General features: G+C 43.6%; 1 protein-coding gene across 1 annotated transcript in view; it reads left to right on the plus strand.

Annotated features, from left to right (window-relative positions):
* Positions 1–9,024, plus strand: part of Itch (itchy E3 ubiquitin protein ligase) — an 88,107-nt gene extending 79,083 nt beyond the window's left edge. The window contains exons 23-25 of the mRNA XM_032904513.1: positions 688–784; positions 3,325–3,397; positions 6,543–9,024. Of these exons, the coding sequence (XP_032760404.1) occupies positions 688–784; positions 3,325–3,397; positions 6,543–6,642 (270 nt within the window). The 3' untranslated portion in view covers positions 6,643–9,024. The remainder of the gene's footprint in view (positions 1–687; positions 785–3,324; positions 3,398–6,542) is intronic.
* The last annotated feature ends 4,211 nt before the right edge of the window (positions 9,025–13,235 follow it).

Consider the following 13,235-nt stretch of genomic DNA (forward strand, 5'->3'; position numbering starts at 1 on the left):
CTGAAGTAATTATGTCTATTTTCCTAGCATTAGGAGGCTAAAACAGGAAGGTTTTGAATTTTTAAGGACATTGTCAGCTATATAGCAGTCTTGAGGTTACTCTGGACTACATGAGACCCTGTCTCAAAACCAGCTGAATAAGTAATTGGCATTCATAAAATATATTTCCTTACAAAATATATTTCACTTAGCCAAAATACACTACAAAATACACTACCTGCTGTATACCTTATACTTAGACCCAGACTTTCAAGAGATAAAAAAAATACCCATTCATACATGTGGCTTACAAATCTCTTAAAATTTTGAGGAAAGAGGCTATTGGGTTTCATGAGTTTGATTTGATTTGGTAATAAAACCAAGAAATTTCAAGCTAGGCATTTGAGTCCTGCGTAATCACAGCAGTGCATTATAAGACAGCCAGGCGTAAAGAGAGCAGGTAAAGCTGCCCTAGAAAAATAGACATTTGTGCTGCACAGGAGGGAGCTGGCCTTGCATGGCCTGCAGAAATCATCCTGAGATCTAGTAGGGAAAGTGCTGGGGCGCTGGCGGGCATGGGTCAATTTCCTGACTAGTGTTGCTGACTCCTCACGTTCTTTCCAGTTTTGAAATGATCATTTGCTTTCTTGCTTAATATGCTGTATATAATGTGTGACTTACATTTCTCCTTAAATGTGATATTAACAGTTTGTTAAAGAAATTGATAACGAGAAGAGGATGCGACTTCTGCAGTTTGTTACTGGAACCTGCCGATTGCCAGTGGGAGGATTTGCTGACCTCATGGGTGTGTATAGCGGGAGGTCTGTGTAGAGACTGGTTGTCTTTTTTTTTTTTTTCAGAGCTGGGGACCAAACCCAGGGCCTTGTACTTGCTAGGCAAGCGCTCTACCACTGAGCTAAATCCCCAACCCCGAGACTGGTTGTCTTATTCTGTGAGATAATGGTGTATGCCACACATCAGACACAACAGACAGATGTCCTGTTCTAACCAGCCACGATTGACCTGGACTATGGAGTTATCTCAATACATTTTCCCCTATTTTATATGACGGGGTCTCATGTACCCTAGACTGGCTTTAGACTCACTCTGTAGACAAGGCTAATTCTGAATTCCTGGTCCTCCTGCCTCTACATGTATTTTCGATAAAGAGCTATAGATAAAGATAAATTTAAGTAGACAAATTCTTACTACCACTTTTAAGATTATATTTGAGTTTAAGAAAAAAGTCTTAAGCATTGGAAAAATCATAAAGCATAAGGAAAGATGGGAATGGCTGGATATGCTGGCAAATGCCTATAATCCACACATGGGGGTTGTCGGGAGAGGATTAGGAGTCCAGTCTCTCTTAGCTACACAGCATGACTGAGGCTGGCTTCAGCCACATAAGACCCAGCCGCAAAAATAAAGACAAGGAATAGGCTTAATATAGTAGAGTAATACACTTGCCAAGTGAATTATTAAAGGTCAGAGAAAAATAAGACAGGTCTTACTTAATAAAAGTATACTGTTGAGCTGGTAGTATAGCCCTTCACTAGCATGCTTGAGGCCCTGGATTTTATCCTTAAAAGGAATAAACAAATTTTATTGTTAAAATATATATTTTTAGGGGCTAGAGAGAAGAGGCTAAGATCACCGGCTGCTCTTTCAGATGACTGGGGTTTGACTCTCAGCCCCCACATGGCAGCTCACAGCCACCTGTAATGCAGTTTCAAGAGAGTCAGTGCCCTCTTCAGGCTTCTTGCCACTAGTAACACAACTGGGATACAGACATACATGCTGATAACACTCCCATATACATAAAATAATGTAAACATATCGCGTGCGTGTGTTAATCAGATGTCTCAGCAGATAGACATTGTACAAGCCCGATGATTTGGACTCATGTAAAGGTAGAAGGAAAGAACCACTCTACAAAGCTGTGACCTCCAGTTGTACACTGTAGCATGCATGCAAGTGCACATACACACCTACCATGTATTTATTAATATCATTATTATGCATGCAAGTACACACACAAAACCCTATGCCTGCATTATTGTTATTGTATTTTTATTGCATAAAATTTCCCCATAAATCAAGGGTCTAATATATTTAAAAAAAAATTAAATGGTAGGGTACTTTCTCATTTGAAAGGTGACTAAAATTAGGACTATAGAGCAGGAGTCTGCATAGAAGATATGTAATTATGGCACAGTGTCAAGGTAAGGATAAAAACAGGCAGCCTAAGAAATAATTTAAATATGTTATGTTCTTTTCTATCTCTTCCTCTTTACTTGTTTTCTTAGACAGATAACTGGGGCTGGTCTCAGCTGTAGGAGAGGTTGGCTTTGACCTGGTCTGCAGATAGTACTTCCCAATACTGAAATTACAGACCTCCAGCTTAAAGTTGGTGTGTCACTGTTTCATCTAGTTTGAAAGAGCAGTCATGGCGATGGCCCTATGACACATGGGATGCGACTCTACTGAATTCCAAGTCTTTTCCATTACATGTTAATGGAGCTGTCTCCTGCTTGTCTCTGTAGTTAGAGACACTGTAGCGAACAAAAGGAAGCATGCGGAGGGAATGACTGTCTTCCTTAGTCCACAACATTTCTGACAGTTCTTGTATGTGATAACCATTCCTGTTCCCTTACCTCACTGGGATATATCACTACTAGTGACCAGGACTCATTGTTGCAGACACAAAAGAACTCCCAATCTCTGTTGCTCTGGATTTAGTCAGTAGGACACAGGGACTTTTTGTGCATGACTGTCCTGTATACTTAGAACATTTGGCATCAGGGCCGTCTAGTTCAAAGAAGCCAGCGACACTACAGTCATTTTAGCCACAGTAAATGCTTCCGAGGGAGCAGCAGTGTCCTGTCAGTGAAGCAGTACTCGGTGCTGATGAGCAGCATAGCTGTGTCTAACGGGAGGGGAGGCAGGCCTCGTGGAGAGGCGAGGGTCCATCGAAGCTCAGCTGTACAGGCCTGTTTGCACTGGCCTCCTGTTGAATCCACAGGGTAAAGTTTCAACAGTTGGACATTCATGTATTCTTATGTGGGCTGTTATTAAATATGTGATTGTGCTATGTGCTAAGGAATGATAAATACATTTGCAGGTTTTCATTAACAAAATGATTCTCAAATGCCAGCACTTGTTGGAAGCACCCGGAAGCTTGTTAAAATGTGTAGCATGGCCTCTGTTCCTGGAGTTTTTAGTGCAGTAGGTTTGGGACAGGGCCTGTGTATCAGTGGTTCTGAATGGCAATACTGCTGTTGAACTGGGAAGCATAATTAAAAAGAATTTTGAATCAACAAACTTTGTACTTTCATTATGTTTTAGGGAGTAATGGACCACAGAAGTTCTGCATCGAAAAAGTTGGCAAAGAAAATTGGTTACCCAGAAGCCATACTTGGTAAGCAAAATCAGAAATAAAGAAAACAGTCTTTTATTCATTTAGCCTTACTAATGAATGGTTACTTACTAGTAAAGAAATAATTTAAATAATTCCCCCATATCTCAACAACTTTACCGAGGCAGAATTTATGGATCACCCAATAAAGATTTATTTGTGTGTGTGTATGAGGCTGCATGAGTATATGTGCATCATGTGTAAGTTACAGGTGTTCTGAGCCACTAATGCAGCTCCAGGCCGTTGAACCCAGGTCCTCCAGAAGAGCCACAAGAGAGCGCTTAACCTCTGAGCTGTCTCAGCAGTGCCACACACACCCCTTTTGGGACAGGACTCATAGCTCAAGCTTCTCTCGAATGCCACATCTTTCTACTTCCCGGATGCTGGGATTTCTACTGTACCAGGCAGTTGAACCCATCTTCATTTGCGGACACTCAGTAGGCTTACAGTGTAATGCAAGCAGCCGCGTAATTGTTACAGAGGATCCCTGTGTGTCGTTTGCCATGGGTTAGAATACTTGTACCTTTTCTCTGAAACAAGAAACAGAGTTTGAACTTAAGAATCCTTACTTAGCAATATGATAAACAGGGGGAAAAAAAAATTTTTTTTTGCAATCCTCGGGATTGCTTGCACATACCAGGCAAACCTGCTAACAGAGCTATATCCCCAGCCCTTGTTTTCTCTTTTAAAATGTAGTTTAACCTCATTTCCAAAATGCACTAAACTAAAAATCAACTGGTCTTAATCTCAGGTACAGTTAGTTTATGTTGGAATTCAGTCTACTGTCAAGCACATTGGACTTTAACCATTTATAGGTGTGTGGAGTTTAGTGCTGTTAAGTGGGCTGACATGTTTCTGAAGGCATCCCTGTCATCCATTGGCTGGTGTGTGCTCTCTAAACACACACTTGGAATCTCCAGCTCCCGATGACAGTATGTATGTCTCTGGGACTTTGGTTAAGTCAAGTACTTTTTATGTATGGAATCAGATCCTTCCCTCAGTTTGTATGACTAATGTATGGTTTCTTGGTTTGTTTGTTTTTTTTTGTGGGGGGTGTGTGTAAATTATTTATTTTGTACAATACCCCTAGGAACACACAGTTGACTTTGTAGGGGCTACTGGCAGCAGCAGGGAGTCAGATTCACACTAAGAAAGCTGTTGAGGTTTGGTCTGTTGCTATGTATTGTATTGTAATGCTAAATTCTGTATCCTAAGCTCTAGGCCTGTGAATGAATTCTCACAGTTACAGGCTTTTCTTGTGCAAACCTTGTTTCATAGTTTAAAACTGTTGGTTAAATAAGATAGGTGGGTTTTGAGTTACCTGGTTGGGGGCGGAGAGGCTAGAGGCCAAGACTGAATGAGGAGAGAGGACACAGTGCCAGAGAGGAGATGGGCTGTGGCACTAGCGCAGGCCTGGAGAAACACCAGGTATCTGGGGGACACCGCTGGGGTGGGGAGGTGGCCAGGCCAGCAGTTAGAGAAGCAGATTAAGGGTTGCCCCTCAGTAATTGTCAAAGCCAAATAAAATAACCATAGTCTGACTTTCACGTGTTTGTAAGCTAGCCAGGGCTGACATGATTAAAATTGGTTCTACTACAGAAAGGAGTTTGGTTTTAATGGAAGCCACTTTTTACATTCATGAGCCTATTTGAGTGTGTGCATGTCTGTCTGTGGGCGTGGAGGCGTTGCAGTAGCATGCGGTAGGAAGTCACAGGATGCTCTACACAGTCAGTCTCTTCTTCCACCTTCTGACCCAAGGCAGCAAGCTCTTCCCCAACTGAGCCATTTCACCAGCCTAGGAAGTAATTGGTTGGTTTTTGTTTAAGGTAGGATCTCATTATGCAGCCCAGGTCAACCTTAAACTCAGGATCCTTCTGCCTCATCCTTAACATTCTGAGTTTATTAGCAAGGTGTGGACCTGTGCTCAGTTTGGGAGATTTTTGGAGGGTTTTTTTTTTTTTTCTTTTTTTCTTTTTCTTGTTTTGAAATGAGCTGGAGAGAGCGATGGCTCGGAGGTTGAAAGCAGCTTCTTAGGTGACCACCACCACCTACTCTAGCTCCAGGGAACCTGACACTCTTTCTTCTCTGGCCTAAAAAGGCACCACACACGTGTGGCATACAATCAACACAGACAAGCAGATACATGAAGCAGAAGTCTTACTACATTTGTACAATGGCAGGGCCATGAAGGAGTTCCTTCATTTGCACCACATGGGTCCCAGGGACATAACTTGGGTCATCTGACCTGCTGAGCCATCTAAGAATATAACTGGTTTTGCACTCATGTTGTACACGTATGTTTTAATTCACCAGCTCTTCATAAACATGCTGACAAAGAGATAACAAAGCTCAGTTATCTTCCTTCATGAGTAACATCTTCAGGAGCAGCCTCCCTGCTACCTTATGAAGATGGCATTGCACAAATGTGAGGACACTTAGGACAGGGATGGCGGTTCCAGGGCTTGGAAGTAAAGGCAGCAGAGCTGGAAGCCCTGGGTCACCCTAACTCTACAGTGAGCTGAGGGCAGCCTGGACTGTGAGACCCAGCCTCAAGAAACACACAGAAACCAGACCCTGCTTAAAAACATCTATGGCTCTGCTGGAGAAATTCACAGCTAAGAACAGGACAGGAGACTCTAGAGGGAACAGAGTATTAGGTGAGGGTCATTTTAGTTTAGTTTGTTTATATGGATTTTGTTTGAGACAAAATCTTCTACATAGACCAGGCTAGCCTAAAACACACAGAGGCCCATTTGCCTCTTCCTCTTGATGTTGGGATTAAAGGCTTGCGCCACCACAGCTGGTCCCTCATTTCTTATTCTAACATGATACACCTAAAACCACCTGCATTTACAGTAAGATTGCTGACCACTGGGCTACAGTGGGTAGTTGGAGCAGCAGGAGAAGACTGGCATTGCTGAGGGTCTGCTAAGTACCTGCAAGGTGCTGTGTGCCTGTTTCTAACTCTACCACCGTGGTGGGTGCTGCTGCCCCAGTTTACCAGAGGAGACACTTGGAAGGGTAAAGGCATTTCTTGAAGGCTGTGTGGTTTAATCACACATTGTCAGACCTCGGAAGTGATGCTGTGGGCACTGCCTGTGCATCTTTGTATGTTTCCTTTTCTCAAGCCAGCAATTCTTTCTTTCAGTTTTAACCGCCTGGACCTCCCACCCTACAAGAGCTATGAGCAACTGAAGGAAAAGCTGTTATTTGCCATTGAAGAAACAGAAGGATTTGGACAAGAGTAATTGTTGAGACCTTAGGCCACCAGAGGCCAGGGACTCGTCTGCAGTGTCTGTCCCTTTCCTTCTCTGCCTGTTGCACATCTTATTGTAAACTTGGACTGTGACTAGAGAGTTATCTGAGAGTAAGTAAATTAATATTATCGTTGAGATCTTCCAGTCATTCTGGATTTCTACTCAACGTTTCCAGAAAGCAGATCTACAAACAGTAGTCAGAAACTTAACATGAGATTTAACACAGCGATGAATTCTCCCTTGTCTTATTCCACTAGATTGTTCCCTTAACAACAGTTTGCTATTTGTCCAAAGTCTCACTTGGGCGTAGGTCTCTTAGTGGGTGTTGTAAAGGGTTCTGCAGGGACATTTCAGAAACTGCAATACACAACACAAGGTCTTCCTGGTAAAGCCTCTAGCTAAGAGGTGCAAGCTTAACCCAGCGTCTGGGCACACGAGCAGCTGCGGCTTGTGCTCTCCCGCTCTTCTCAGCCTGGCCTGACTGTTGTTTTTCATTCCTGGAGCATGAATCAGTGCACCATCCTGCTGTTATTTCTGGAAGTGACGCAGGACTTGCATTTCTCTACAAAGTAGTTGTGTCTATTTGAATTCAGGGAAAACTTGGTCCCCGCCAACATATGACTTCATACCTCTCTTCATTCAGTTTGTAATTGTTTATTGCCTTGCACATATGAAACCTTACAGACAGTATCAGCACTGTGGCTCCCTCACGGTTTTTAGAAATTTACCTAGAATTAAAATAAGTTCAGATGAATTCATGTAAGATCATTCCTGATTTTTAAATTCTACACATAAATTAAAGCTTAATGGTGTTGATGTAATCCAACACCTTAGTTACATTTCATTCTTGCTAAAATATTCAAATTGCAACCATTTTCTAACACAAATGGAGGTCAATGGTGCAGTCTATGCAGCCAGAACAGCGTCCAGCAGCCACACAGCTGCGCTGTCTTCACACTCCACTCCTGACACAGCAGGAGCCGATTCTACCCTCTTCAGGTCCTGATCCGCAAATCTCACCTCTAAAAGTTTTAGATCTCCCTTTTCTTTCCATGACTCATTTATCTTAGACTGCTCCTTTAGTAACTGATGAATGCACTTTGACCTTCTCTGTAGTTAATTCACCTTGGCTTAGCATTAAACTGTCAAGATGGCTGCCGCCATAGACATTATGGGCAATAGGATGAAACCTCAGCCAGTTGAGTCCCTTTTGTAGCCAAATCCCAAAATCAGCCTTATTATTCTAATAGGGACCTTGAAAGGTGTTGGTGGCATAGCATAAAGCCAAGAACACAGAGTGTGACAAACCCCTGTCCCGTAGGAAAGAGTTTCTGTGTCCCTAGCTGCGCGTCCTGTTCTCGTCCTGGGACAGTTTGAACCCGTGCAGCTGTACTCCTTAACACTGCCATCATCAGCAGAGACGTGTGACAGAGGGGTTGCCTCATTGAGAAGCTGTCGGTGAAGGGAGGGCTCAGCTCCTCCCCGGCCCTCTTTACTCTCATACCACAGCAGATACATGTCATCTCTAGAAGCCCTAGTCATTTCCAAAGTAGGGAATCTCTGCCTTTGTGTTGGTAGGGTTAAAAATGTATATGCTATTGCTTTGTCTTACAGAGCGAATGTCTGCCAACTTCCCGTTCACTACATAGGCCTGAACTTTGGTAATAAATGGCTATAAATATTAAGCCTTCCACAAAGACTTCCTGTTGAATCCAATTCTTGTACTAAAGCATAGTTACCTACCATACTCACTAGAGATTTATGAGATTAAATTAAGAGATAATGTAAGGAAATAGGCTTTGTTGAGTCTGCATAATGCTTCATGATTCGTTTAGGGACCTAGAAATATTATGTGAAAATGTATAAATATCATCCAAAAGGCTTTCTGCCCTATATTTTTAAAATACAGAAGTTATATTTGAAGTAGTCCTGGCCCTAGTTCTATAGGGCTTGGCTATTTAATATTTTTATGGAAGAAATGTTTAGTTCTGGAAAAGGTAAATGCTTGTATATATTTTTGCAGCCCTGGAGTCTCCCAACTCCACTTTTTCCTTTAATTTAATTGATCACATGTATATGTCTTCCCTGCTGTGTTAGAAAAACGGGGGCTGGATATCCCAAGAATCAGAGAGTATATAAGATAATGCACCTAAACAGCAGACATAAATATTACCAAATGCTTTCAAATTTTGGTCCAAAATGAGTATTTTGGAATAGATTTATTGTGAGTGTTTAATTAGCGATTTTCCTTAAATCTGGACTAAGTTGCTTTTAAGACCTTTTTCTCTGTAAGCATCATAAATGCTAATCAACCTGTTAAGTTTTTTTTTTCTTACTGCATGTTACATTGAAATAAAAACAGAGTAAAATGAGCATTTGCCTTTTCTTCTGCTCTTCGATGGGTTCTACAACAGGGCTGCCATGCAGTGGAGCGACAGCACTGACAGTGATGAACTCCTTCCGCCTTCTCCTCCTTCGTGTGCAGATTCAGCTCCTAAGACTCACAGTGACTGTTCACATCTAGGTGCAGACTCCTCACCCAGGGTTGGCTCACCTGCCCCAGAGCTCTACCCGGCCCTCTCTGCCGTGTCCTACTTATCTGGTTAAATTACCTGACATGTTAGCAGGGTAACATTTTTGCCTGTTTGGGATCTAAATTTCTTTAAGGGTCACTACTCGGTGCAGTACTGTTGTTATTTCCAGCCGCCACCAACCGTTTCTGGTTTTCCCTTAGCCTTTGTGTATGTGTCTTCATTAAGTCAACCAGGGAGTGGGACACTGTCCCTGTGCTGGCCTAGCCTCCCTTTGTCTCTCAGGTAACCACACATCACAGGGAGTCAGGTTTCTAAAGTCCTTCAGAAGGTTGTAAGACTGTTTACAATTAAAGTTTTTTGAGTCCTTCATTTTGCATACTTTTCTGTTGGTTCTGGTAAGAAAATGGTGTACATCACCTGTAGGAAAGCCTTGTATGTGACGTCTTCTATGGTGGCTTGTCATCAGCCCGTCTGGACTGTGAGGTGTGGAAAAATGCAGAGCTGCAACTCAGGTGCGGCTGGATGAGGAGATGTGCAGGGGCCGCTGTCGGAATTGCCTTTCTGATACAGCAAAAACTGATCTGAAACTGGGGAGACGGTCGGTTCAGTCTGTAAGGTGCGCTGTGACACAAATTGGGTCTTCTGTACACATGTAACAGCCTAGTGCAGTGACTTGTCAGCACTAGCCGAGACGGGCAGATTCCTGAAACTCTGGCCAGAGAGGCAGCATAGCTGACTAGGTAAACTCCAAATTCAGTGAGATCCTGTCTCAAAAGACCAAACATAGCTGCTGCTGAGTTATTGTGGCTATTATCGCACTCAAGACTACATAGGAGCTCAGATTCAATCCACAACAGTGGGGTGAGAGCTAGAGCCGGGCTTGCTGGAGAAGGTAGGAGGGGACTTGGGGTAGGTGGTAGGTGTAACCACAACGTATTGTATACTGTTATGCCCAGACTGCGGGGTCCCCACAGACCACCAAGGACCTCCAGGAGTGCAACCTGGATGCAGAAGCAAAAAGTCTTTCTTCAAGCTCATGCTTGGACTTCTCCAAGTTCTCCCGCACAGCGGATGGGTGTGGAAGGTGCAGAGTGGTGTCAGCCTTGCCTTTTAAACAGTTTAAGCTGGGTAAGGGGCTTTCCTACTTGGCAGTTACATGATTGGATGACATTTCAGAAAGCATGGGTTGCATAAAAATTTTAGCTAGTGTCATAAACTTTGCTATATATATTTAATTGTGGTTAACTTGAGTCATTTGCCCTGGACATGACACTGGTCATTTCCCATTATCAAGGGTGGAGTGGCAGTTACTTGGGGGGTATCTTGGTTCCTGAAACAAACTGTGGATTTTCCAGTTACCAAGTTCAAATTGAGGACAAGCTGGATATAAGATGGAATTTGAACACAAAACAGAATTAGCTGATGGGCCCTTCATTCTCCCCTCCCTCTCACAAGTACCTCTTTAAGAGGGCAATCCTGGGACCTCGATAGTTACCATGGCCTCAAGGTTTAATAATTGATAATGAGACCTAAGGACCATAAGTTGGACAGTATTGACTCAGTCTTTGGCAAAGTTAACTAACTAAGAGTACAGGGTCCAAAAGTAACAGGAGCAATAGAATAAGCGGCCCAGCCACAGAAGATACCAGTGTAGTTAGCCAGGGGGATCCCTTGAATAAACTTCCATACCATTCCATAGAATGTTCTCATTCTAGCTGCCTGTCCTGTAATCTGGCCATATTTCCTCTGGCAACTCCTGTGTAATCTGCATGTACACAACATTCTTCTTGTAGGGCCACACAAAGCCCTCCTTGTAATTTTGCAAAACCACTCCCGCTAGGGAAGAGATTGACTTTTCTGGGGCTGTCATTGATTTTCTAATCTTTGGACATCTGCATCAACGGCCTCTCATCAGGAGCAGTAGTGTGCATCTTGTAATATCAAAGCAGTGACCCTCATTCCTGTAGCTCCTGTGATACTGATGCCTAGGAGGGTTGGCAAACGACAGCTGTAAGGGGCTCCCTCTTAAACCTGCTCTGAGGACTCGGAGTGAGGTGGCTGAGAACCATGTCTCAGGAGTAGTAAGTTACCTATGGACCAGCTGGACCAGGACACAAGTCAGAGGCATTAAGAGCCTCCGTGTGAGTGCATGGGGTTAGACCAGCTGAACAGGCCCACCCACCAGGCATCTTCTGGCAGGGCTAAAACAGTAACCATTGCAGTCGTCCCAAGAACAGTCTGGACACAAAGGCCAGAGTGCCATTTGGGTACTCGGTGACCTATGCATAGCCCTTGTCCCTTAATTGATTGTAAAATAATGCAACCAGGCCCGATCTGTAGCTCAGGACATCCATCTACAGTTACTGACTTCAGCGGATTTGGTAACTGAGGCATTATAAGCAATTCTATCGTGGAGGTGGGGGGGAGTACTTAGCACTTAGGCATACATAGCCAGCAATCAGAAGTTAGTTCGCTATGGGTAATGTTTAAAAACTCATAAATAGCTTCTAGCAAATTGAAGAGGTTTGGATCCTCATTGGTCTGATTACCTGATGTTTGGGTATTGGGACTGGGACCTGGTGTAAGAAGATAATGTGCAGGTTTTGGTGGAGCCAATAGTGGACTGGGTCCCAGACCAAATGAAGTGGACTGGAACACTTTTCTATTTAATTTTAAAGTAAAAAGAACACCCACATCACCCAGGAACATGCGAACCTTGGTTTAAGTCCTTAGTCCCCAAGTATTCCATGCCTCCCAGTCTGCACCCTTTCTCCTTTCTTCCATAAAGTGGACAAGTATTGGGTTACATACAGGATCTGTACCACACTCCATTATGAAAATGTATTTTATCACAAGGAAGGCCCCCAGGTTTTCAACCTACCATTATGAAGGCCATCTTGAATTGGGGCCATCCACCAAAGGTGTCCTGTGCTTACACAGCCCTAAGACTTGCAAAAATATCCCTCAGCACCCCCACACTTGTCTAAGTTTTTATCTTGTTCTTACGGCCTGGACAAACATAAAAATGGAGTTTGTGGATAAAGCTGTCTACCATGCCATTCTTAATTGATGATTTGACATCAAAGGTAAGGTGGGAGAACCAAGTCCCAAGGGGAGCTATCCTACTTGACTGGGTGAGGATGTCCCAGTGGATGCATGACTTAGGACTCAAGTCAAATTCCAAGGCCAATGTGGGTTGGTATCTGGAAGAAACTAGAACAAGAAATAAACCTAGGAACACCAAAGCCTGAGTTTTAGAAGGCTGTTCTTGTCCTTGTACACTCACCACTTGGGTGTGACACACACACACACACCCAGATCTGGGTGAGGGTTGGCCAGTGTAGGTGTGATGAATCCAAGTAGCAATCCTGTCAACTTTGAGAGCAGTGGGAGTCATGAGCACAACTATATAGCCCTTTCCAATGGAATGATGTTCCAGGGATTGTCTCTGATGTCACTTGGTGAACACCCAACTGCCAGTCTGGTAGTGTGCAGGGTACGTGGGGGAGCAGCCTCATAGATTGCCTTTAGCCGGGGCCACAGCTCCTTCTGCATGTAAGAGTCTCAAGGAAATCAAGAATATGTTTATTAGCAAACTCAGTTAATACTTCTGATTTCAGATTAGGATATATGGGAGGGAGCCTCCCATACATGATCTCTAAGGGGGTCAGGTCCAAGCTGTAAGGAAAGGGAGAAGAGCTACCCAGTCCCCACCAGTCTCCATGGTCAATTGGTAAGGGTCTCTTTTAGAGTTCTATCCAACCTGTCCTGAGCTTCGGGGCCTAGAAACACAATGTAATTCCCAACCCACAATGATGGCCTTCACCATTCCCTGGGTTACCTGAGCAGTGAAGGCAAGTCCATTATCAGAGTTCAGCATGACAGGAGTTACATCCCTGGGAAGGCTTGATCACTGAGCAGTTTCATGTTGAGTAGGGACGGCCTCAGTCCATCCTGAAAAAGTACAAGTTCTAATAAACATCTGTATCCATATTTGCCCGGTTTTACCTTAGCGAAGTCCATTTCCCTATAGGCATCCGGTTTGGCGCC

Source organism: Rattus rattus, chromosome 5, assembly GCF_011064425.1.
Source record: "Rattus rattus isolate New Zealand chromosome 5, Rrattus_CSIRO_v1, whole genome shotgun sequence".
In the NCBI taxonomy this organism is placed as follows: domain Eukaryota; kingdom Metazoa; phylum Chordata; class Mammalia; order Rodentia; family Muridae; genus Rattus; species Rattus rattus.